Source organism: Rhinatrema bivittatum, chromosome 3 (assembly GCF_901001135.1).
Source record: "Rhinatrema bivittatum chromosome 3, aRhiBiv1.1, whole genome shotgun sequence".
NCBI classification, from domain to species: Eukaryota; Metazoa; Chordata; class Amphibia; order Gymnophiona; family Rhinatrematidae; genus Rhinatrema; species Rhinatrema bivittatum.
Genome location: NC_042617.1, coordinates 523,164,662 through 523,189,393, shown reverse-complemented (window position 1 = coordinate 523,189,393; position 24,732 = coordinate 523,164,662). Strand labels below are relative to the sequence as shown.

General features: G+C 43.8%; 1 protein-coding gene across 7 annotated transcripts in view; it reads right to left on the bottom strand.

Annotated features, from left to right (window-relative positions):
* Positions 1-24,732, bottom strand: part of OTOF (otoferlin) — a 773,648-nt gene that overhangs the window by 44,416 nt on the left and 704,500 nt on the right. For all 7 annotated transcript variants that reach the window (XM_029596247.1, XM_029596250.1, XM_029596249.1 and 4 more), the window contains 3 exons: positions 17,136-17,296; positions 12,272-12,414; positions 8,807-8,895 (listed from right to left, as the gene is read on the bottom strand). In XM_029596247.1, the coding sequence (XP_029452107.1) occupies positions 8,807-8,895; positions 12,272-12,414; positions 17,136-17,296 (393 nt within the window). The remainder of the gene's footprint in view (positions 1-8,806; positions 8,896-12,271; positions 12,415-17,135; positions 17,297-24,732) is intronic.

The window sequence follows — 24,732 nt, the reverse complement described above, 5'->3', positions numbered from 1 at the left end:
TTCGAGTGCCATCTTTATAGCTAATAATTCTTTGTCCCCGATGCCGTAGTTTCGTTCAGCAGGGGAAAGTATTTGAGAGAAGGAGGAGCATGGACGGAGGACCCTGTATCTGAGTGTTGACTCAATAGGACCCCTACTCCCATGGAGGAAGCGTCCACCTCCAGAATAAAAGGACATGTGGGATCGGGGTGGCGGAGGCAGGGTTCATCAAGGAAAGCTTGCTTCAACTTGAGGAAAGCATTGACTGCCTCTGGAGGCCAATCCTTGGTATTTGCGCCCTTTTTAGTGAGAGTCTTGAGGGATGCGGAGATCTGGGAGTAATTAGGAATAAAATGTCAATAGAAGTTCGCAAATCCCAAAAACCTTTGCAGGGAACGAAGGCTGGAGGGCTGTGGCCAGTTTAGAATACATTCTACCTTCTCAGGGTCCATGTGGAAGACACTGCTGGAGATTATATACACCAAGAAGGGTAAGATTTCCTTTTCAAAGATACATTTCTCGAGTTTAGCAAACAGCTTGTTAGAGCATAGGCATTGGAGAAACTGCTGAATGTCCCGACAATGAGAAGGAAAGCCTTTGGAGAAAATGAGAATATCGTCAATGTAGATTACAAAGCAGACATACAAGAGATCTCTGAAAATCTCGTTCATCATATTCTGAAATACTAGGGATGTGCAGAGGGACCGCATACGTTACATTTGGTATTCGTATTCGTGGGGGGGGCAGATACGTTGCATTCGACAAGGGGGAGCCCCGATCCGTTCATGCGTTCCATTCTTATTCGTTTCCCGGCTAAAATTTAATTAACTACAACCCCCCACCCTCCTGACCCCCCCAAGACTTCCCAAAACTCCCTGGTGGTCCAGCGGGGGTCCGAGAGCCATCTACTGCACTAATGCCGTTGGCTGCCGGTATTGAAAATGGCGCCGATAGCCTTTGACCTTACTATGTCACAGGGGCTACTGGTGCCATCGGTCGGCCCCTGTCACATGGTAGGAGCAATGGATGGCCGGTGCTCCTACCATGTGACAGGGGCCGACGAATGGCACCGGAAGCCCCTGTGACATAGTAAGGGCAAAGGCTATCGGCGCCATTTTGAATATCGGCAGCCGACGGCCCGAGTGCAGTAGATGGCTCCAGGACCCACACTGGACCACAAGGGACTTTTGGCAAGTCTTGGGGAGGTCAGGAATACAACAAATATGGCCTATATGTTGCAGATTGCCAATACGTTGCAAACGAATGCACACCCCTATGAAATACAATGAGGGGTGTTGCACAGACCAAAGGGCATTACCAGTTATTCATAGTTGCCATCCCGCGTGTTGAATGCTGTTTTCCATTTGTCATTTGACTTAATGCGGATAACGTTGTATGCGTCCCAGATGTCAAGTTTTGTAAATATCCTGTCTCCTTGAAGACAATTGAGAAGTTCAAAAATAAGAGGCAAGGGGTAGCGATCCTTCTTCGTTATGGCGTTTAGACCCCGGTAGTCTATGCATGGTCTTAGTGTACAATCCTTCTTAGACACAAAGAAGAATCCTGTCCCGGCCGGGGACATAGATGGTCGAATGAATCCCTTCAGTGCCAGGAAAAATAGTGGAAAGTGTTCTAAATATCAAAATCACAGAACATATAGAAAGACATGGTTTAATGGAACAAAGTCAGCATGGCTTTACCCAAGGAAAGTCTTGTCTCACAAATCTGCTTCACTTTTTTGAAGGAGTTAATAAACATGAAGATAAAGGTGAACCGGTAGATGTAGTGTATTTGGATTTTCAGAAGGTGTTTGACAAATTTCCTCATGAGAGGCTTCTAAGAAAAGTAAAAAGTCATGGGATAGGTGGCGATGTCCTTTCATGGATTACAAACTGGCTAAAAGACAGGAAACAGAGAGTAGGATTAAATGGACAACTTTCTCAGTGGAAGAGAGTGGGCAACGGAGTGCCTCAGGGATCTGTAATGGGACCCATACTTTTCAGTATATTTATAAATGATCTGGAAAGAAATATGACGAGTGAGGTAATCAAATTTGCAGATGATACAAAATTGTTCAGAGTAGTTAAATCATAAGCAGATTGTGATAAATTGCAAGACGACCTTATGAGACTGGAAAATTGGGCATCGAAATGGCAGATGAAATTTAATGTGCATAAGTGCAAGGTGATGCATATAGGGAAAAATAACCCATGCTACAGTTACACAATGTTAGGTTCCATATTAGGAGCTACCACCTAAGAAAGAGATCTAGGCGTCATAATGGATAACACATTGAAATCATCGGTTCAATGTGCTACGGCAGTCAAAAAAGAAAACAGAATGTTGGGAATTATTAGAAAGGGAATGGTGAATAAAACTGAAAATGTCATAATGCTTCTGTATCACTCCATGGTGAGACCGCACCTTGAATACTGTGTACAATTCTGGTCGCCGCATCTCAAAAAAGATATAGTTGTGATGGAGCAGGTACAGAGAAGGGCGACCAAAATGATAAAGGGAATGGAACAGCTCCCCTATGAGGAAAGACTAAAGAGGTTAGGACTTTTCAGCTTGGAGAAGAGACGGCTGAGGGGGGATATGATAGAGGTGTTTAAAATCATGAGAAGTCTAAAATGGGTAAATGTGAATCTGTTATTTACTCTTTCAGATAATAAAAGGACTAGGGGGCACTCCATGAAGTTAGCATGTGGCACATTTATAACTAATCGGAGAAAGTTCTTTTTCACTCAACGCACAATTAAACTCTGGAATTTGTTGCCAGAGGATGTGGTTAGTGTAGCTGTGTTTAAAAATGGATTGGATAAGTTCTTGGAGAAGTCCATTACCTGGTATTAAGTTGACTTAGAAAATAGCCACTGCTATTACTAGCAACAGTAACATGGAATAGACTTAGTTTTTGGGTACTTGGCAGGTTCTTATGGCCTGGATTGGCCACTGTTGGAAACAGGATGCTGGGCTTGATGGACCCTTGGTCTGACCCAGTATGGCATGTTCTTATGTTCTCAAGGTTCTCCTGGATATACTGAGACATAACCTTATTTTCAGGTAGAGACATGGAGTATACTCTTCCCCGAGGTGGGGTAGTGGCTGGTATAAGATTAACGGCACAATTGAAGGACCGATGTTCCGGTGAGGTCTCCGCCTTCTTCTTAGAGAGCACGTTCACATATTCAACATACTGTGGTGGTACTCCCACAGAAGTCATGACTAGTGGAACAGGAGAGAGGGGCTGAACTGGACGAAGGCAAGAGGTATGGCAGTGAGGTCCCCTGTTTGTTAGTTGCAGAGTTCCCCAGTCAAAACTGAGAGAATGAAGCTGATTCTAGCTCAACCCCAGCATGATCGGGTATACAGCCTTCTCAATGATGAACAAGGTTATCTCCTCCACACGTAGGACACCAGTGCAGAGGCATAGAGGAGCAGTTGTCAAAGTGACCTGGAAGAGGTTCCCAGTAGATGGAGGAGATTATTAATGGAGAGTCCATGGGAACTGTCAGTAGCTTCAGGTGATTTACCAGGGCCTTCATGATGAAGTTCCCCCTCCTGCACCGGAGTTCACTAATGTGAGGGGGGAGAATACACAATCTTCCCAGGTGATTTCCACAGGAAGAGTGAGTTGGGGAGCGGGAACGGTATAGCCTAGGGACTTCTCCCCACTGGCTCCAAGGCTCAGCAGTTTCCCTGTTTCACTGGACATTGTACTAGAAGGTGCCCCTTCCCTGCACAGTAAAAGCAGAGACCCTGGGTACGGTGACGGTTCTTCTCCTATGACATGATGTGGCTCCATCTGAGCTGCATGGGTTCCTCCGGGTGGGCCAAAGCAGGCATTGTCACAAGAGCTGGCGTATGGGTATGCGAGAAAGATGGGGCCAATACACCTGCCTGCACAGTGCTCACAACTCCCTAGCCTGCTGTTGAAGATGCTGGTCCTCCCTGTCAAATCTATGAGGGCATCAATGGAGTTGGGCAGTTCTCTGGCAGCTAGCTTAATGATTCGGGAGGATAATCCTTCTAAAAAAATACTCCAAGGACTCTCTTCCTGCCAATTTAGTTTCGTGGCCATTGTGCGGAAATCGATGGCATAATCCATCAGGGGTCTGGAGCAGCAGCTCTGATCCAACAGTATCCGGATGGCCTGGTTCATCAAATACCTACTTAAAGACCTTGATGAATTGTTGTAAGTCCTGAAGCAATGCGTCTCCACACTCCCAGAGAGGGGAGGCCCAGGCTAGTGCCTTCCCATCAAAGAGAGAGAATAAAAGTGGTTTTAATAGTGTCACTGGAAAACTGTGCAGGCTGAAGAGAGAAGTGCATAAGTCTAGTATCTCCTGCATACGTAGGTGGTACTGGAAGACGTACTGCTGGAGAAGCCGCCAGGGTTACAAGTGTTGCTGAGGTCCGGAACTTGTTAAAGCGGTGGTGGCTTCAAGATAGGCGCTTAGATGTTCCATTGAACTTGCCAGTTCCTCCAGGAATTGTTGTTGCTGCTGGATCTTCTGAGCTAGGCCTGGAAAGGCTTGAAGGCCTGACAGATCTGCTGGGTCCATGGTCTCAGCAAACTGGTGAAGAAGTGGACCCTTGCACAGTGACAAGGTTGATGCTACCTGTCGGGAGGAACCCTGCAGGTTTTTCTCATCGGCAGGCGGAACTGGTCAGAAGGCAGACCCAACATGACCTTCACTAATATCGGCCCTCATTCCACACAGGTTGAGCCCTTGGGTGCTGAGGCCCGCTGGACTTAGTTGCGGGTCTCCGATGGTGATTCCCACGATGATGGGGTTAGCAGCTGAGATAGTATCTACAGAAGTCCAGCAGGCAGCAAGCTTTGTCAAGGTGTTCCAGGGGTCAAGGGAGGCAGTGAGCAAGCAAAGTCCAGAAGGCATACCAGAAGTCAAGGCAGGCGGTGATCAAGTGAAATCCAGGAGACATTCCAGGGGTTAAGGCAGGCAGCGAGCAAGCAAAATCCAGGAGACATACCAGAGGTCAAGGCCAAAGAAGCAATCTGGAGGGAAGACAAGACAGGGACATGGAGACGGAGTCAGGAACACGCAACCAGCTATTCCAAGGAGTTCAACCTGTTGCTGAGGTGGCCAATGCAGGTCTGGCCAGGCCTTAAATAGTAAGGTCTACGTGACGTCATCAGTAGGTGCCATGGGAGGTTTCCTGCCACAGACCCTTTAAGTAGGGGCAAGACGTGCACCCAGGGTTGCTTGCACAGCTGAGCGGCGTTCCTGGTGTGGCACATCCCATTGTGCTTGGCGTTCTGCTACGTCTGGAGCCAGGAGGTCGTTGCAGCGGCGGTGGTCTCCCTGCTACCCAAAGTCCCAGGTAAGAGCGGCCAGCCGTGGATCTACCCCACGGTTGGCCAAGCACAACAGCTGAACTGTAAAAATAGAAGAGTCAGTCAGTTTGTAAAGTGACAGATACTGGATCCTATGAAGAAAGTGCTGTCATACTTGCCATTCTCTGCCTGCTCACAGGCATTATGAAAAAGAAAGTCAAGTTTTGAAGTTTTACTAATATTCCTTTTTTGTTTGCGTTTTTCACATGACCTGATTGGCTGGAGTAAAGTCACCTGGCATTTTTTTGGATTACCTGGCATTATTGACTGTTTTTGTTGTTGGAATGCATGATAGTACTGACACAGAGTGACTGATCAGTTCACGTGATTGACGTGATAAATTGGTAGGCAATTGCAATCGAGCATCACACAAGTCAATGAGGAAAATGTGGCTATCTTAGGGACGCAGAACAGTGACTGGTAGAGATCAGTGGTGTACTAAAAGGGGGGGGGGGGGTGCGGTCCGCCCTGGGTGCTAGCCCAGAGGGTGGTGACAGCTGGGAGGTCGGTGGTCACGAGTGGAGCCCATCCTGCAGATGATAGAAGAAGAGGGAGGCCTCCGGGTCACGAGCAGTGGGAGCACTGGGTGGCCGCCTAGAGTGCCATGGGTCTGGTGCCGGCAACTGCATAGCCTTTTCTTCTTCCTGCCCCCCTCCCACGGCCAGGAAGAGGAAGTAGTGGGAGCATGCGGGTGGGAAGAAGGAAAGAACATGCAGTCGCAGCCCAAAGCAGGTGGAAGAGCAACAGTGCTGACCCCCACCCTCCCCACCGCAGATGCAGGAAGCAGAGCCGCACCAGCCCCCTGTGCCACCTCAAGAGTCCCTGTCTGTCACAAGGGCTGAAGGAGGAAACTGCTGCTGTGCTTCTGATGGGGAGCAGGGTAGGACGTGAGAGAGGGTGTGTTTGTGTCTATATGTGTGTTAGAGTATGTCTGTGTGTGTGTGTGTGTGTGTGTGTGTATGGGAGTGAGGGTGCATGTTTGTGTGTAAGAGAGGGAGCTGTGTGTACATGTGCAGGGGGGGGTGTGAAAGTGTGTGCAAGAGAGTGAGGGAGAGGGGAACTGGAGATCACTGGGTGGGGGAGGGGGGGAGGAGGGATGGAGAAGTGAATGGTGGGAGAAGGGACGGAGAGGTGAATCGGTGCCAAAGAAAGTATCCTCCCCGGGTGCCAAATACTTTAGGTACCCCACTAGTAGAGATGAATACACTGTAATCATTTTCTGATACGGGCAGAGAGTTAATTGCAGTCAGGTTTGCCAGTCATTTTCAATGGGAAATGTGACACATGGATTTTCTAAATGTTACAGATTTCTCCAAAATCTTTATCAACAGCAGTAGAGGAATTGAGCAGAATGGTAAATATTTCAGGCTAGGATTTAATGGTCTTCTTTTCATATTTGGCAAGGATGGCAGAAGCAACAAGAGTGGTGACTGAGTGTGGCTTCTGGGTATGGATGCTCTTTTACATTGCCAGGTTTCTTGGGCTATGGAGCCTCATGTCTGTGGTGTACCATAGCACAAAATGATATTCAATATAATAAGTCTTGTTTAGGAGGCATGTACATAAATCTAGTTGGGCACAGCTGGAAGAATATGTAAAATTTAATCTTGTTGTTCAATCAAAATTGTTCTGAAATCAGAGACTGTCAAAACTCTCCAAAAGCTGGGTTTCATTCCCTCACTCTGGGAGATCCTGCATTTTTCGGATGAGTCAATCCATTTGTAGCCACAGAAAGGCATTCAGATCTCCATGTAGATAGAACAAATAGGATCCTAGGTACATGTAGCCCCTCTTCTGGTATTTATCTGGGAAGGCAGGGGTCATACTTAGTCCAGGGGCTAAATCCTCACACAGTTCCAACAGCCCCAGGGCAGGGATTCTTAGAATGGGGGTGGGGGGGAGGATAGACCTCCTGGCCCCAGTGGGCAGACAGTGACACTTGCTGTGGATGCAATATTAATGGGGTGAGCTCAATAAGTGTAGGTACCAGAACTAACAGGCTGGACTCTATGGATGGTGTTCCAAATTAAAACTTTAGTGCAGAAAATCTGCAGGGGAAATTAACTGGCACCACAAACATTTTTTCCTTTACACAAGGGTCTTGTAGCAAGTGGTTTGCTCTACTGCCATACTCTTTACTAGGGATGTGCATTAATTTTAAACGAAACAGACAATGGCAATGAAATTGTCTATTTCATCTTTGATTAAGGAGCACCACAAAATGAAAGAAAAAATGATGAAATTTCATAAAAATTAGTATTTTGTGTTAGTGTGCACTAACGGAACTTAGTGTGCACTAACTGGATGTTAGTGTGCACTAACTATAGTTTATGCATAAACAAGTATGTTTATCCCACACTTGTTTCCAGGTACTGGCCATCCCCAGCACAAACAAGAAACTAAGGAGACATCAATGGAAATGCAGACCCATACCTTTAGCTAACGAACTGCTCCCCAATTGACACTTTTTAACTTATCGGTAACATAACTATAGTTAGTTCACAGTAAGTCCTGTTAGTGCGCACTAACTCAGAAATGAGAGAAACCTGAAATACCCCCCCCCCCCGAAACATTTTAAAAATGAAATCTAACAGATAATGACCCGAAACGAAAATGACACGAAAAAAACATCAATACACAACCCTACTCTCTACCGTAGTCATTGAATAAGGCCAACGAATGGAGATCTCAAAGGGTCTCTACATTCATTATATTCTTTGTCAAGTGCTTATGGTTTTATTCTTCTTTATAAAGACTGTTATGATTGCTGAAAAGCAGAATACATAATAAATATATAAATAAATGATTGCTGTTCGCCATCATTGCTTACCAGCAAGTAAATAACGTCACTGTTTGTATTGCACTTTGAATCCTGCCTATGGAATTTCATTTTATCTATCTATTTTCTTGCTTTTGGGAACAAAGAACCTCAATGGTCCCCAGTACAGCATGATGTCAAGTGTCATAGAGAACAATACCTTCTGAAATGCAACAGGGGCTTTAAAACTGGGACAGGAGAAAAAGGACAACAAAATAAGTAGAAGATTTTGTATGGTAGGAGGCAGTCAGGAGAGAAGTCACTTTCTTGGGTGGAAACTCTTTTTTGCACACTTCAACACTTACAATGCTACGTAGGTGGGAGACCATTTGTGTGTATGTCTCTTTTCTTCTTGTACCTCTTCAACAGCCACTTTACTTTACATGTGGGTGGTAAAACTGTCAAAGTCTAAGCATCCAGGGTCTATTGAGTCTTAAAATATTCATATTCACTTGTTAGAAACATCTGTTCTACTTTTTCATGAAAGTCTGAAACCCAGTTGTTTTACTTAAGATGGCATAACCAGGTTAACATTTTGAGCTAGTCTCATGTGCGGTGGGAATGTCACAAAGGTGGTGGTGGTGGTGGAGGGAGAGGGGACCCTTTTGTTACCAGAATACCTCTGGAGGCTCTGGAAGGCTCACTACCTTTTTGGCTTCCTGGGAGAGATGTCAATGGCCGGACCAGGTGCTGGCATGTCCATTGGAAACATGTCCACCCACATCTCCAGACGGCCCTGTAACATACAGGCAAAAAAAGCAGGTTCATCATTATAGTTATTCATGCATCTAGCTAGTTTCTGACTTTTTAAGGTCCCTTTTCCATACTCTTTATTCTGGGAACGTTTGACTATATTCCAGCCCTTACATTATTAAGCGTTATGGAGCATGATTAGGACAGGGGTGATGAGAGGGATGCCGATGATAGAAATGGTATGATGGAAGCTAGGAGGGTATGGAAGATGACAGTAATCACAGCTGCAAAGGCAGTCAAGGGGAAAGATGGGGGTAATGTCAGCCAAAAGAAGAGGATCTTGATGACAGCTGTTGAGAGAGAGGTCGAAGGTGTAATGATAGTCTGTGTATGTGTGTGGTGGTGGTGGTGGTGGTTGGGGGGAGGTGGGAAGAAGCATGATGGGTATCCAGGGGCAAAGGAAGAGAAGAAAGGGTGCAGCAAAGGAGGTAGGGAGCTGGTGATTGTTTATAAATATTAAGGAGGTTGATGCCATTGGTACCTATAAGCATATGTATGTTTACTGGGAGAAATGCTGTGTGCGTATGTGAGAGTGAGAATTTTCTCTGTGTGTGTAAATTTGTATAAGAAAAAGGTTGATAGGATGAGTATGTGTGTGTGACGCAGATTTTGGAGGTCTGTGAATGAGTGATAAAGGCTGCATTAGTATTTGACAAACATGTTATTTTCCTGTTACAAAAGGCAGGCGTTAATTTCAGACGGCACTGGGCAAGTGTACAGAAAAGCAGAAAAAAATGCTTTTCTGTACACCCTCTGACTTAATATCATAGCGATATTAAGTCAGAGGTCCCCCCAAAAAACCCCCAACTTATTTAAAAAGAGAAAATAATAACTTATTTAAAAAAAAAAAATCTGTCCGCGGCCCGCAGGTTGGAAAATGGACGCTCAACTTTTCCGGCATCCGTTTTCTGAACCCGTGGCTATCAGTGGGTTTGACAACCGACGCCGGTAAAATTAAGCATCGGCTGTCAGACCCGCTGACAACCTTCACTTCCGCCAATAAGGAGGCGCTAGGGACGCGCTAGTGTCCCTAGCGCCTCCTTATTAGCATGGGCCCTAATTTAAATAAAGAATTGCGCACCCAGGAGAAGTGCCTGGGCGCACGTCGGGACAGCAGGTGCTCGCCTCGGAGTGCCGGCTCTCCTGCGGACTTTATTGATTGGGCCTGAATATTATTAAGCTAAAAGGATACTTGGGGGACTCACATCATAATCCCATAGTTCCCTAGTTTTTATTCTTTTTGCACCGTATCTCTGCATTCTATGTCATTTGTGTAGTTTAGAGAAACGGTAGAAAACTGCAGTAGCGTAAGGTAGCCATAACTGGGTTAAAGCCTCACTGAGCCCTTCCCCAGGCAAACCTCGGAAGGATTCTTCAGAAGCTGACATCAGCACTCCGGAGAGCAGTGTGGTCTAACGATGTCAGATCCTGAAAGACTCATCCCGAGCATGCCAAGAGACGTGCGGTAACAGAACTGTGCAAAGTGCAGATCTGAACTGAAAATCCCAGAGCCGCCTTCGGTACACCATGCAACAGTTTGCAAAGTGACTTTTATCTCTATGACGGCCTTATTTTAAAGCAGTCATCTTCTTCCCAATGAGTGAAAAATCTGTTTTGAAAACCACTGCTCACGGGAAGAGTGGCTCAGAGGAGATAACTTACTCAAGCCTTCCCACTCTCAGGCTCCTTGAATAATTACACAGCACGGCAGTAATTTGGCTCCTATAGTAACTGCTGTCTCCAATTATTGAGAAATGCGGATATATTTGTAATGGAGCTCGGCCATGGGGTCCATGCTTTGTCCCTGATTGCCTCCTCTTTCTACTGCTTGATCTTGCCCTTCCTAACATGTTGATGCTCACCAGAGATTTACCCATCCGCTTACTCTGACTTCGCCAAGGGACAAGTACTCAGCCATTATCATTTTGTCTGGCAACACCTTTTTTTTGGAGGGGAGGGGGAAGGGGGAATTTTCAAAACTGTGTGTTTTGATGCAAGCTGTCCGGGTGCTTTACCCACAGACTTTGCACCAATTCTGCCTAGGGAAAATCTAGCTGCAGAGATTTGCTCCTACTGTTTCTCTCAAAAATAACATGCCTAATTTAGAAAATGCAGGACTGAACGCACTGTTCAATACTTAGGTAACTTGAAGATGAACCTGCAGGCAAATCTGACCAGATTCGCCTGCATAAGCTGCTGTAGCATTCAATATTATCGCTGCCCAACTAAACCTAAGTCCCGCCCCTGGATTGGCTCCTTCCCTTTTTACCTGGCTACATTTTTATCCAGGTAAAATTTAGTCAGTCAGTGGGGCAGGAATTTCAAAGCCAGGACAAACCCCTTTGGATGCCGATCTCTGAGTGTATAACCTGATAATTTCTTTTTCTGTTTGGAAAAAAAATGTACAAAATTCGAGGAGCGTGCATGCCGCAAAATTTTGTTCCATTTTTTTGGGGAGGGGAACTTCATTTTTAATATGTCATTTTAAATTTTGCCTTGTTTTTAGAGTATGCAGTTTCTTAATAGCTGACACTGAAACCTAGCCACCAGCCCTGCACTAAGCTTAGGGTCATCCCCATCAGCCCATCCCAGGGCATTCCTAGACCACATCTCACCCCATGTACGGGTCTTCAGATGGCAGAAGTGATCCCCAGTTGCTCCTGCCTAGTCAGTGCTGTATTACAAAATGGCACCAGCGGACTCAAAGCTGGTGCATTCTGGAGTACAGGCTGTACTGCAAAATGGCGCAGACTTTGGAACAGTTGCTGCCATTTTGAAATACAGAACCAGCAGGACAGGATCCACTGGGGATTGCTCCTGCCCTGTGAAGATCCTTGGATGGGGTAAGATGCACACATGGTCTGATCCAGGTGGATAACAAATCTGTATACAATAAATAGATACAGAATCAGGGGGTCCGGGAGGGGCTGGGGTAGATGCATTAAGTCCAAGGCCCAAGTGTGTGTGTGTGGAGGGGTGTGAAGTGGAGGGAGCGACTTATTTTGGTTAAATGTTGGTGTTGCTGGGGGTGAGGTTGGGAATGAGAGTGCTGGTTCCTACTAATGCTTTTTATTTTAAGCGGAGAGTCATAGGAATTCAATTTTATTCCTTTTTCTTGCATTGTTTTCAAAACTAAATGAAAAATTTAGGATATTTTGTTGAGATTTCAGTTTCCTTTCAAACAAAAGTACATCCCTATAAAATTCCCCTTCTTTAGAGAGTCATTAGCTTGAAATGAGTTTCTATCACAGTGTTACATAATTTCAGAGCTGGATCCAGCCCTTATATAGTCTGAAAGCAAAGGGCAATGGAGGACAGTCAAGTGCTTTATAAGGCTCTCAGCTCTTGGCAGGCATCACCTGTTCAATTCCTGGCTTGTCAGGATTCAGAAGGGGACGCGTTTCCACGTGCTCGGGGATCAGCTTGCAGCCCACGCGTGGGATTTCCTCCCAGTTGTGGAGAACAGTTAGTGCCAGATGTTCATCCGTCTGTTTCTTCTGACCTGCAGGGGCAGAGGGAGGAGAAACATGGGCCAATGTTCTGGCTACAGCAAACACTTCCCTAAAACACATTTATTCAAGGTTGCCTCAGTCTGTGGAATTCTTAGACTGAGGAAATTCACATTTTTATTTCGGGTATCTTGTTTCTTTTGAATCTTTTTAATGCATGACACCAAAGTGTTCTTGAACAAGCGAATGAGAGGGAATCCTAGCACAGGATCTTAAATGGGAGAAGGAATCATTCATGTGGAGGCAAGGCAGAGAGATTCATATTGTTGGGGGCAGATGAGAATAAGGTGAGGATACAGAGAGCAATGGTAGCTATACAGAATCAGTATACTGAGACTCTCATTGATAGGGACTGAACTCAGGATTTCTTCCACTCATTCTCTTGGGGCTAGGAAGAAACTTTCCTTATCTGCAATTGTCCACCAAACACACCAGTTGTACATGCGTCAAATAACCATTTTGTACTGTCTAGGAAGAGCATCTCTCAAGTTCCGCAACTTTCTTGCATCTTCAGGTGGAGTAAATGACTACGGAGGTGAGGCTGTCTGCCTCGGTATATTTAGTACAGCCAAGGAAATGAAGAATGGATGACTCCCAAACAGGGAAAAAGCATGTTTTGTGACTGTTTCAGATGCAGTCTTCATAGGTGCATGCAAGTAATCACCCTTTCTTCACAGAGAAGCTTCTTGATTAGAGTCACATATCTGAAGATTCGATAGCTAATGACTGTCTGTACCATTGCGGCCACAGGGCACAAAGATAAAAGATATGGAAATCCAAGTAGAAATGTTAACTTAATATGCTTTTTAACAAGACCGAAACTGATAGCTCTGTAGAACCAATATAAATGGTGGATGTTGGGTATTATTTCACTGCAATCCCTGGAGCACTGGAGATGGGACTGGGAATAAACTACTTGCAAACTTCAAGGCTAATGTATTTGCAGATTTGTTTTCTGCTAAGATCCGTGGGTGTAGAAGAATGTCCTTCACTCCCTTGTTTAGATTCAAATGCAGAAGGTTTACTTGGGCTTTGTTGCAAGTGTTATACCCCACAGTGTCTCAGTTGCATCCACTCCTCTCTCAGCTGATCAAAACAGGGAATCACTGCTGCATTAAATCTGCCCAGCTTAATAATAATTCATCATTAAGAGACTATTGGCTATCCCCATTTCTGAACAGGACTGTTATCACACCACTGTTAAAAAAAAACAGGACTTAGTGATACTGAATTGCAGAATTTTTATCCAGTATCATATTTGCCATTTTTAGCTAAGATAATGGAGAAAGCGGTGTTGGTAAAGGTACAAGATTTTGCTCGGAGACTGCGTTGTTAAATGATCATCAAGCTGGATTCATGTTTCTTTATGGCATCGAACTGGTGCTGGTAGCCCTGTTTGATGACCTTAGCTGGACACTTGCTAGTGGACTGGACATAGTCCTGATCTTATGAGATTTAAGTGCCTCATTCAACATCATTGGTCATTTGATGCTGCTTAACTGTCTATTGAAGGCTGGGGTTAGAGATTTAATTTGACAGTGAACTGACCACGGAGGCTCAGGTTTCCCTGATAGTTAGAAATTGTCATTTCCATCTGAGGCAACTTTGGCTGCTTTGTCCACTGTTTGATAAGTTAAATTTTGCCACTGTCATTCATAGCACCCTAGCTTCTTGGCTTGATTAATGTAATCTTTGGTAGTTGGGCTTCACTATCAGCGTAATTTTAAAAGGAACACACCTGAGCCCATAAACGCACATATCGGCATGTGAGCGGAGAGATGCTGTGCTCGCAAGTAAACGCATATCATTTAAGGTACTCCTCCCACGCTTACTTCGGCTACGGCTTTAGCGGCTTTTATGCGTGTAAGCAGGCGGATTTTAAAACATGCTCGCGCGAGGGAAATACCAGTTTCTCCAAGTAATTCACCAGTTTGCCCAGTCTTCAAGACCCTTCTGGTTCTTTATCCTGCAAGCCTCACATTAGACCCAGAACCCTCACGCTGTGCCGAACTTCCCAAAACCCGAGATCTCCAGACTTGTTCTTCATCAGGTCCGGAAGGAAAGTTACATGGATAACAAGCCAATGCGCGCCCTGTTCAGCTTTTTTAAAATGCGGACTTGTGTGCGTAAGTCTTGGCCCCGCCCTGGAATGAACATGCCCCTCCCCTTTTCCATCCCTTCTTCTTGACGCACGCACATACTTTGCGGCTTCTTAAAATGTGCGTTGCTCGCATGAGGCCTGCGTGCGCGTGTACATGGCCGTTTTTGCGCGAGCAACGCTTTTAAAATCAACTTGTAAAGTTTTGAAAAGGCTGCAGGTTTTTCAAAATTCAGCAGCTTGCCGGTTGCCTGGCAACATGCCGAATTATATCACCCCAGTTTTAGCTGTTACATTGGTCACCTATTCAGTCAAGCATTATGTTTAAAATATCTTGACCTATAAGATTCTCTAGAATGCACAGCCCAAGTAGCTGGCTGTCAGTGTGAGATCTTATCCTTTCCATCATGTGTTACATTCCCAAAAGGAGAATTTCTTAGAGCTTCATCCTTTGAGGAACTTAAAGTCAGCCAGATTGGATAAACAAACCTTCTTACTAGGCCATTCTCCGTTTGTGGAATTCTTTACTGTAGGATATTAAGGTAGCAGATTATTTAATGGGCTTTAGATATGCCCTTAAGACCTGGCTGTTTTAATTAATATGAGGATATCTTGAGACCTGGCTATTTTATTCATTATGATATGATATGCTGCTTGTCAGCTGGAGGTTAATGTAGTAATTCAGGTATTGGGATTTTAGTTTTGCTTTGTATTATTATATATAATTTCCCTGGTTGCTTTGGGGGAGGGGATGGTCATGAATTGCTGTTTATTGTGCTACATAGACTTATATTCCTATGTAACATTATTAACTGCCTTCACTGTATGTAAAAAGATGGCATACAAATACTGTTGAATAAATAATGTGCTGCTTTAAAACTGAGACTGATAAATTCCATCTAGCAAACAGGATCTCATTAAAGCCCTTCCTCTTCCTCGTCCTCGTCCAAAATCTGCTTACTCTACAAGGTCCCCATGTAATGTGCTGCGCAGTGTAACTTTGACCTGAAACTCAGCATGCAGTTCTTTTTATAACCTGCATAGAATGTAACTCCCAAAGCAGTAAGCAAATGGCATGCTAATGAATCGGGAGCTAGAAAAGCTAACAGGCCCGAGTTAAAATGTGTGTTCAGGCTTTTGCATAGTGCACATGTTCTTGCAGTGCCGGATCTTGCTCCCTCTGGCGCTGCAGGAAAAGAAAGCACTGGCCACAGGAAAAGTCGCCTTCCCCTTCCTTTTTCAGTGCTGAAAACATTTTTTGTGCACATAAATCATATCTTATGCCTAGAAAACGTGTATAAAAAAAAGGAGAAGGAACCAATCAAATACAAAAAACAATTCTCAACTTAAATAACAAAAAATAACGGGAGGCACGGTATCAGGAATCATTGTGCCAAAAGATGTAATCCACTGTCTCTCGCCCACAATGGGCCTCAAACAGTATCAGCCCTCACAGCACTCTTAGTTCAATCATTTACCGTCACACCCAACAGTTTCTAATCTTAAAAAAAAAAAATATATATATATTTTTTTTTTTATTAGTTTTAGTAATGTCCAAGCACAAAATATTTTTTTAACCCCAAAAAAAATTTATCATAATTTGTCATATTACGATAGAGCATACCTAGCGATCAATCTTTACTCAAACTGCAATCTGTCTTAGAAGCGTTCAGCATTGAAAAACATTGTTTGAGGTTCAACCCCTGTTGAAGGCAGTGGTGCCGAAACATGGTCCATGTTGGGTGGACAGAAAACACTGGGTGGACAATGAGCAGCAATAGAATGTTTGGTGGAGCTGAACGCTTCTAAGACAGATTGCGGTTTGAGTAAAGATTGATCGCTGGTTGAGCTAGGTATGCTCCATCGTAATATGACAAATTATGATAATTTTTTGGGGGGATTATAAAAATGTTTGTGCTAGGACATTAATAAAATTAATAAAACTAATAAAAAGATATATATATATTTTTGAGGTTAGAAACTTTGAGTGTGACGGTAAATGATTGAACTAAGAGTGCTGTGAGGGCTGATACTGTTTGAGGCCCATTGCGGGCGAGAGACAGTGGATTACATCTTTTGGCACAATAATTCCTGATACCGTCCCTCCCGTTATTTTTTTGTTATTTAAGTTGAAAATTGTTTTTTGTATTTGATTGGTTCCTTCTCCTTTTTTGTATGTGTGTATTGGAGAGGTGTTGCTCTGCTTTTTGTGATTAGAAAACATGTATGCAATGCATATTTCCTGTGCATAAATCCTGATTACAGGTCCCCGCACCGGAATTCCAGCTTCTGCCCATAGACTAACATCAGCCCTGGAGAGTTTACTCCACCTCGGCCTAGGAGTTAAGTTTCAAGCACTAGGAAAGCTAATCCCATCATTAACATGGGATTTGCTGGAGGGCGCTCACCTGTATACACATTGCTGTGTGCCCATTATTTTGTGCGCAAAACCCCTTGCTGCATTGGGAGTACAGTTTGTGCACAAAAAATGTGCACACAACCGCAGGTTAAACTGTGCGCTTTTGCCAGTCGCTATGAATGTCATGATGTAACCTGTTACTGCACCCTCTCACCCCCCCCCGCCCCCCTACAGCCCTATGACATGACATTACTTACCATTTTCATCTTCAATTTCGGTGGGACCGGTAAAAACCCGATTTAAGACCTTCACTCTGCCTCCAGGCCCAAAATGAGGACCATCCACCTTCCCTTCTTTGCACAATTTAGACAACATTTGAGTGGGCTTCATGGGGTCCCTCCACATGTTGTAGCCGTGACTGTGAAAGAAAAAAAAATCTCCAATAATCCTAGCTAGCAGAATGGTTTGCTGCAGTGAGAGGTTGATAACTTTTGTTTCTGTTCCCATTGGACGCCTCATTCTAGTCCCTTCTTCCCTAGGAGAAAATTGTCAATTACTAGTGCAGAGATTAAGAAATTCCACATAGGAAGGTGCTGAGATATTTCTACTCTGTGTCTGCTAGAAAACAGTTATTACCATGTGTGGCAAGTCACTTGATTCCAAGTCTTCAACTTACAACAGGGCCAGCGACCTCATTTACTGAGAGCATAGTCCCTGGGGGGAGGGGGAATAATCAACAGTAAGAGAAAATTCTGCAGCAAAGTTTCTGGAATTCTGCAGGAATTCAATGGCAAATTAGTATACATTTGTATAGATTTGCATATTAACTAATTATTTTACTTTGGAGCATAAGAACATAAGATTTGCCATATTGGGTCAGCAGAAAGATCCATCAAGTCCAGTATCCTGTTTCCAACAGTGGTCAATCTAGGTGAACAAGTACCTGGCAGGATCCCAAAAGGTTGATATTTTCCATGCTACTTAAACTAGGGATAAGCATTTCCCCAAGTCCCCAAGTCCACCCTAATAATGTCCAAAGCTTTTTTTAAACTCATAAGAACATAAGAACATAAGAAAATGCCATACTGGGTCAGACCAAGGGTCCATCAAGCCCAGCATCCTGTTTCCAACAGTGGCCAATCCAAGCCATAAGAACCTGGCAAGTACCCAAAAACTAAGTCTATTCCATGTAACCATTGCTAATGGCAGTGGCTATTCTCTAAGTGAACTTAATAGCAGGTAATGGACTTCTCCTCCAAGAACTTATCCAATCCTTTTTTAAACACAGCTATACTAACTGCACGAACCACATTCTCTGGCAACAAATTCCAGAGTTTAATTGTGCGTTGAGTAAAAAAGAACTTTCTCCGATTAGTTTTAAATGTGCCCCATGCTAACTTCATGGAGTGTCCCCTAGTCCTTCTACTATCCGAAAGAGTAAATAACCGATTCACATCTACCCGTTCTAGACCTCTCATGATTTTAAACACCTCTATCATATCCCCCCTCAGTCGTCTCTTCTCCAAGCTGAAAAGTCCTAACCTCTTTAGTCTTTCCTCATAGGGGAGTTGTTCCATTCCCCTTATCATTTTGGTAGCCCTTCTCTGTACCTTCTCCATCGCAATTATATCTTTTTTGAGATGCGGCAACCAGAATTGTACACAGTATTCAAGGTGCGGTCTCCCCATGGAGCGATACAGAGGCATTATGACATTTTCCGTTTTATTCATCATTCCTTTTCTAATAATTCCCAACATTCTGTTTGCTTTTTTGACTGCCGCAGCACACTGAACCGACGATTTCAATGTGTTATCCACTATGACACCTAGATCTCTTTCTTGGGTTGTAGCACCTAATATGGAACCCAACATCGTGTAATTATAGCATGGGTTATTTTTCCCTATATGCATCACCTTGCACTTATCCACATTAAATTTCATCTGCCATTTGGATGCCCAATTTTCCAGTCTCACAAGGTCCTCCTGCAATTTATCACAATCTGCTTGTGATTTAACTACTCTGCACAATTTTGTGTCATCTGCAAATTTGATTATCTCACTCGTCGTATTTCTTTCCAGATCATTTATAAATATATTGAACAGTAAGGGTCCCAATACAGATCCCTGAGGCACTCCACTGTCCACTCCCTTCCACTGAGAAAATTGCCCATTTAATCCTACTCTCTGTTTTCTGTCTTTTAGCCAGTTTGCAATCCACGAAAGGACATCGCCACCTATCCCATGACTTTTTACTTTTCCTAGAAGCCTCTCATGAGGAACTTTGTCAAACGCCTTCTGAAAATCCAAGTATACTATATCTACCGGTTCACCTTTATCCACATGTTTATTAACTCCTTCAAAAAAGTGAAGCAGATTTGTGAGGCAAGACTTGCCCTGGGTAAAGCCATGCTGACTTTGTTCCATTAAACCATGTCTTTCTATATGTTCTATATGTTCTGTGATTTTGATGTTTAGAACACTTTCCACTATTTTTCCTGGCACTGAAGTCAGGCTAACCGGTCTGTAGTTTCCCGGATCGCCCCTGGAGCCCTTTTTAAATATTGGGGTTACATTTGCTATCCTCCAGTCTTCAGGTACAATGGATGATTTTAATGATAAGTTACAAATTTTTTACTAATAGGTCTGAAATTTCATTTTTTAGTTCCTTCAGAACTCTGGGGTGTATACCATCCGGTCCAGGTGATTTACTACTCTTCAGTTTGTCAATCAGGCCTACCACATCTTCTAGGTTCACCGTGATTTGATTCAGTCCATCTGAATCATTACCCATGAAAACCTTCTCCATTACGGGTACCTCCCCAACATCCTCTTCAGTAAACACCGAAGTAAAGAAATCATTTAATCTTTCCGCGATGGCCTTATCTTCTCTAAGTGCCCCTTTAACCCCTCGATCATCTAACGGTCCAACTGACTCCCTCACAGGCTTTCTGCTTCGGATATATTTTAAAAAGTTTTTACTGTGAGTTTTTGCCTCTACAGCCAACTTCTTTTCAAATTCTCTCTTAGCCTGTCTTATCAATGTCTTACATTTAACTTGCCAATGTTTATGTTTTATCCTATTTTCTTCTGTTGGATCCTTCTTCCAATTTTTGAATGAAGATCTTTTGGCTAAAATAGCTTCTTTCACCTCCCCTTTTAACCATGCCGGTAATCGTTTTGCCTTCTTTCCACCTTTCTTAATGTGTGGAATACATCTGGACTGTGCTTCTAGAATGGTATTTTTTAACAAGGACCACGCCTCTTGGACATTTTTTACTTTTGTAGCTGCTCCTTTCAGTTTTTTTCTAACAATTTTTCTCATTTTATCAAAGTTTCCCTTTTGAAAGTTTAGCACGAGAGCCTTGGATTTGCACACTGTTCCTTTTCCAGTCATTAAATCAAATTTGATCATATTATGATCACTATTGCCAAGCGGCCCCACCACCGTTACCTCTCTCACCAAGTCCTGTGCTCCACTGAGAATTAGATCTAAAATTGCTCCCTCTCTCGTCGGTTCCTGAACCAATTGCTCCATAAAGCTATCATTTATTCCATCCAGGAACGTTATCTCTCTAGCGTGACCCGATGATACATTTACCCAGTCTATATTGGGGTAATTGAAGTCTCCCATTATTACTGCACTACCAATTTGGTTAGCTTCCCTAATTTCTCTTAGCATTTCACTGTCCATCTCACCATCTTGACCAGGTGGACGGTAGTATACCCCTATCACTGTAGTCTTCCCTGATACACAAGGGATTTCTACCCATAAAGATTCAATTTTGTATTTAGTCTCATGCAGGATGTTTATCCTGTTGGACTCTATGCCATCCCGGACATAAAGCGCCACACCTCCTCCCGACTGCTCCTCTCTGTCATTGCGATATAATTTGTACCCCGGTATAGCACTGTCCCATTGGTTATCCTCTTTCCACCATGTCTCTGAGATGCCAATTAAGTCTATGTCATCATTTACTGCTATACATTCTAATTCTCCCATCTTACTTCTTAGACTTCTGGCATTAGCATACAAACATTTCAAAGTTTGTTTTTTGATTGTATTTTTATTCTGCTTTTTAATTGATAGGGATAAGTTAGAATTTTTTAGCTCAGGTGAGTTTTTAGTTACAGGCACTTGGACTACTTTTCTAATTATTGGAACCTCACTGTCGGGATGCCCTAATTCTAATGCATCATTAGTATCCTTTAAAGATACATCTCTCCGAACCATGCGCTGCTGAGTGACTGTCGGCTTTCCCCTTTGTTCTAGTTTAAAAGCTGCTCTATCTCCTTTTTAAAGGTTAGCGCCAGCAGTCTGGTTCCACCCTGGTTAAGGTGGAGCCCATCCCTTCGGAAGAGACTCCCCCTTCCCCAAAAGGTTCCCCAGTTCCTAACAAAACTGAATCCCTCTTCCTTGCACCATCGTCTCATCCACGCATTGAGACTCCGGAGCTCTGCCTGCCTCTGGTGACCTGCGCGTGGAACAGGGAGCATTTCAGAGAATGCAACCCTGGAGGTTCTGGATTTAATCTTTCTACCTAAGAGCCTAAATTTGGCTTCCAGAACCTCCCTCCCACATTTTCCTATGTCGTTGGTGCCCACGTGTACCACGACAGCCGGCTCCTCCCCAGCACTGTCTAAAATCCTATCTAGGTGACGCGTGAGGTCCGCCACCTTCGCACCAGGTAGGCATGTTACCAGGCGATCCTCACGCCCACCCGCCACCCAGCTATCTACATTCCTAATAATCAGCTTTGACCAAGTCCTCTGGCAATGAATTCAAGAATTTAATTATGCATTGAGTACAAAAATATTTTCTCCTATTTGCCTAGTTAACTTCATTGTGTGTCCCCTAGTCTTCGTACTTTATACAAAGGAAGACTTTTTCTGATCTATCTTATGTTTCTGTATAATTTATTTTGTTCTTTTTTTTTTTTTACTTTTATGGATAAAGAAATAATGGATTTTAGAAATCACAGCAGGGAAGGAAGAGGGATTAACATGGGAATGGGATCTTAGGGATGGGGAAAAAAGAGAGTGGGATGTGGGAGGCCAGAGGGTGGAGAAAGAGTGGAGGAAGGCATAAGGGGGAGGAGGAGGAAGGGGATCCAGAACCAAGAGTGGGAAGATTGAACCCCTCTCTCACTTCCTTCCCCACCTGGTGCTAATCTCCTGTATCACACACACACAGCTGCACCAATACTCGCCCCCTCTCTCTTTCACCCACACCCCATCTCCATGCCTGTCCCTTTCATCTCCCTGCACCAATACCCTCTCACTCCTTCTCCCTAGCTATTTCCTCTCAGCCTCCAGCCAGTCCCCTCACAACCATCCTCATCCCCCTCAGTTGAATGCCCCCTCTCGCCCTCCCCATCCATTGCCAATTCAATGCCTCTCCTCCTCTTCTCCTCCTCCACCAATCCTCACGCTCCCTTCCCCCCTTTCACTGCCAATATCCATGGTGCCAGTCTGTGTAAGCAGGAGGAGGAGATGAGAAGCAGTGCTTTGGATCACATTCTCCTCTTCTGCTACCCCTGGCCCAAATGTTGCTTTGAACCATGTTGAACATGCTACATACAAGGGACCCCTAACAATCCCGTCCCCTAAATTGGCACACCTCAACTCAGTAAGAGAGAGCGAGCTTTATCACTAGCAGGACCTGGGCTACGGAATGCACTGCCACTTGAACTAAGGCTAGAAGTGAACCCGCGGACTTTAAAAAAAGCATTTACATGAAGAGATCAGGATGGATGAACGCATTGCTAGGCTACTATCATTTTGTTTTTTACAATATCTTATATTTTAGGATGTATTATTTTATGCTATTTTTAGATTAGTATTGTTACTTATTTAGTAATGAATATTGTCTTCTTACTATTGTTTTTAATGTTCATTTTATCTATCTTTGTTTTTATATTTGATGTAAACCGGTGACAAGCTACCACAAATATCGGTATACAAAACATAAATAAATAAATAAATAAATAAATAAATAAATAAATAAATAGATACATGCTATAAAATGGCATTTAGTCCATGGGCAGCAAAGGAGAAGGATGCAGCCCGAGGCACCACCACTCACCAGCTCCTCCTGCTGGCCAATGAATATAGGGGGGTGGGGGAAATTGTATAGATCTGTAAACTCAACCAGCCCAGCCAGCTGTTGCCTCCTGGATCTGCCTGCAGTGTCCTGCAATTCTACATGGGACCCTGCAATTCCTCAGCGAGTGCCAGATTTTGTAGCTCTCATTGCCCTATCGCAGAAGAACGGAGGCCCTGACAGAGAGCAGCACTTTAAGTGGGATCATTGGAGACGGATCCAAAATTAGACTGCAAAGTCTAATCCTTTTTAAAGATTAGTCACTTATAGTGTAAGCTATAAATAATCACTGGATCCATTTCCTAAAGAGGGAACTGAAAGGCATTCAAATCTTCAACATATATTGCACTCGGGGCCAGTGCAAGCCTATTTGGCACGCTAGGCAAACCTCTGGTTATTCACCCTCCCTCTCCCAGCTTATCTATGGGTGGCAGATCCAGCCCAGCACTCCCTGCTATCCACAGCAGTGGCTCCGGGACTGTGCTCCCTTCTTTGGCAGTACTGGCTGTGCTACAGCTCCCCTCGGGACTTGGTGCTCTGCCTAGTTTGCCTAATGGAAGCGCCAGCCCTGCTTGTGCTGGTTTTAGCTCTTTTGAATAAATCAGAGACTTGGCATTATCTAATTCTGGACTACCCTCAAACATCGCTCCTGGATATAGTTCATCTTTATGAGTTAATTTTGTTTGGCCTGGATTTCTACCTCCAATCTCAAAGTATTTTAGGGGTTTATAGTTCTGTGGTCTTAAAAAGTACCCCAAATTTTGGAGGAGCGGTTTACATGACTGTTTGTTCAAAGTGGCACATAGACATTGGAAACCACAATTCAAAGGCTCTTTTCAGTTTCCCCAAATCCTGCCTATCTTTCTGCAGCATCCAGCAGTGCAGAAATTAATAGCTGGGGTGAGAAGCTGGAAACACACACACACTCTCTCTCTCTCTCCTTCTCTGCAGTAAACTCTCTCAGTCACCTGGAGAAAGTCACTTTGTCTACTTGTACCTTATCTCATCTGAGTATAGTTGGATATGAGTAATAATATTGTTTCTTCTCTTTTGAGGCTGTCAGAGAGAGCCAGATTTAAGGATAGGGCAAAGTATTACTATTATTGACCTACTAAGTTTCCAGTTTTCTTACAAGATCAATATGACTAATGGTACCTTGCATCACTTTAAAATGAAGTGTTTTGCCCAGGTCTTTAATATCTTGTAACTTCAGGAAAGAAAAAAAATGCACAGAAAACAAAATTTGCAAGCAAAACTGTGCCAGAAAAGTAGAGTGGGACTAGTATACAAAATCATTAAATGTGTCCCATAGAAGCAGAAGTCCCCTGGAGCTTTATGCACAAGTTTGTTGCTTACACACATTTTTCTGTGGACTTTTAATCCTTCTTAAAGGTGCAGAAAATTAAAAGCAAGGGTAAAAGGGTCGCTGTTTCATAATCATGAAAGATGAAAAGACCTGCAGGCTTTTTGTGCTTTGTCCATCTTGCCTTTTGCATAGGCCTGACACCTGGCCCTTAGCATACAAAAATAACATAACAATAATCACACAAGATTTTATTAGAATACCCATAAAGAATTCTAGCATTTGATTTGCCCTGATCTTGCTCCTGAATCTCCTCTCCTCTCTCTCCTCCATTAATGGAAGAATCCCTGTTTGGTGATGGGCAAGTTAACAGGTCAGGAACACTTCCATTATGAGGGGTGTGAAGTGAATACTTGAAATGGAAAGGGAAGTGGCCTGATTCATCATGGGTG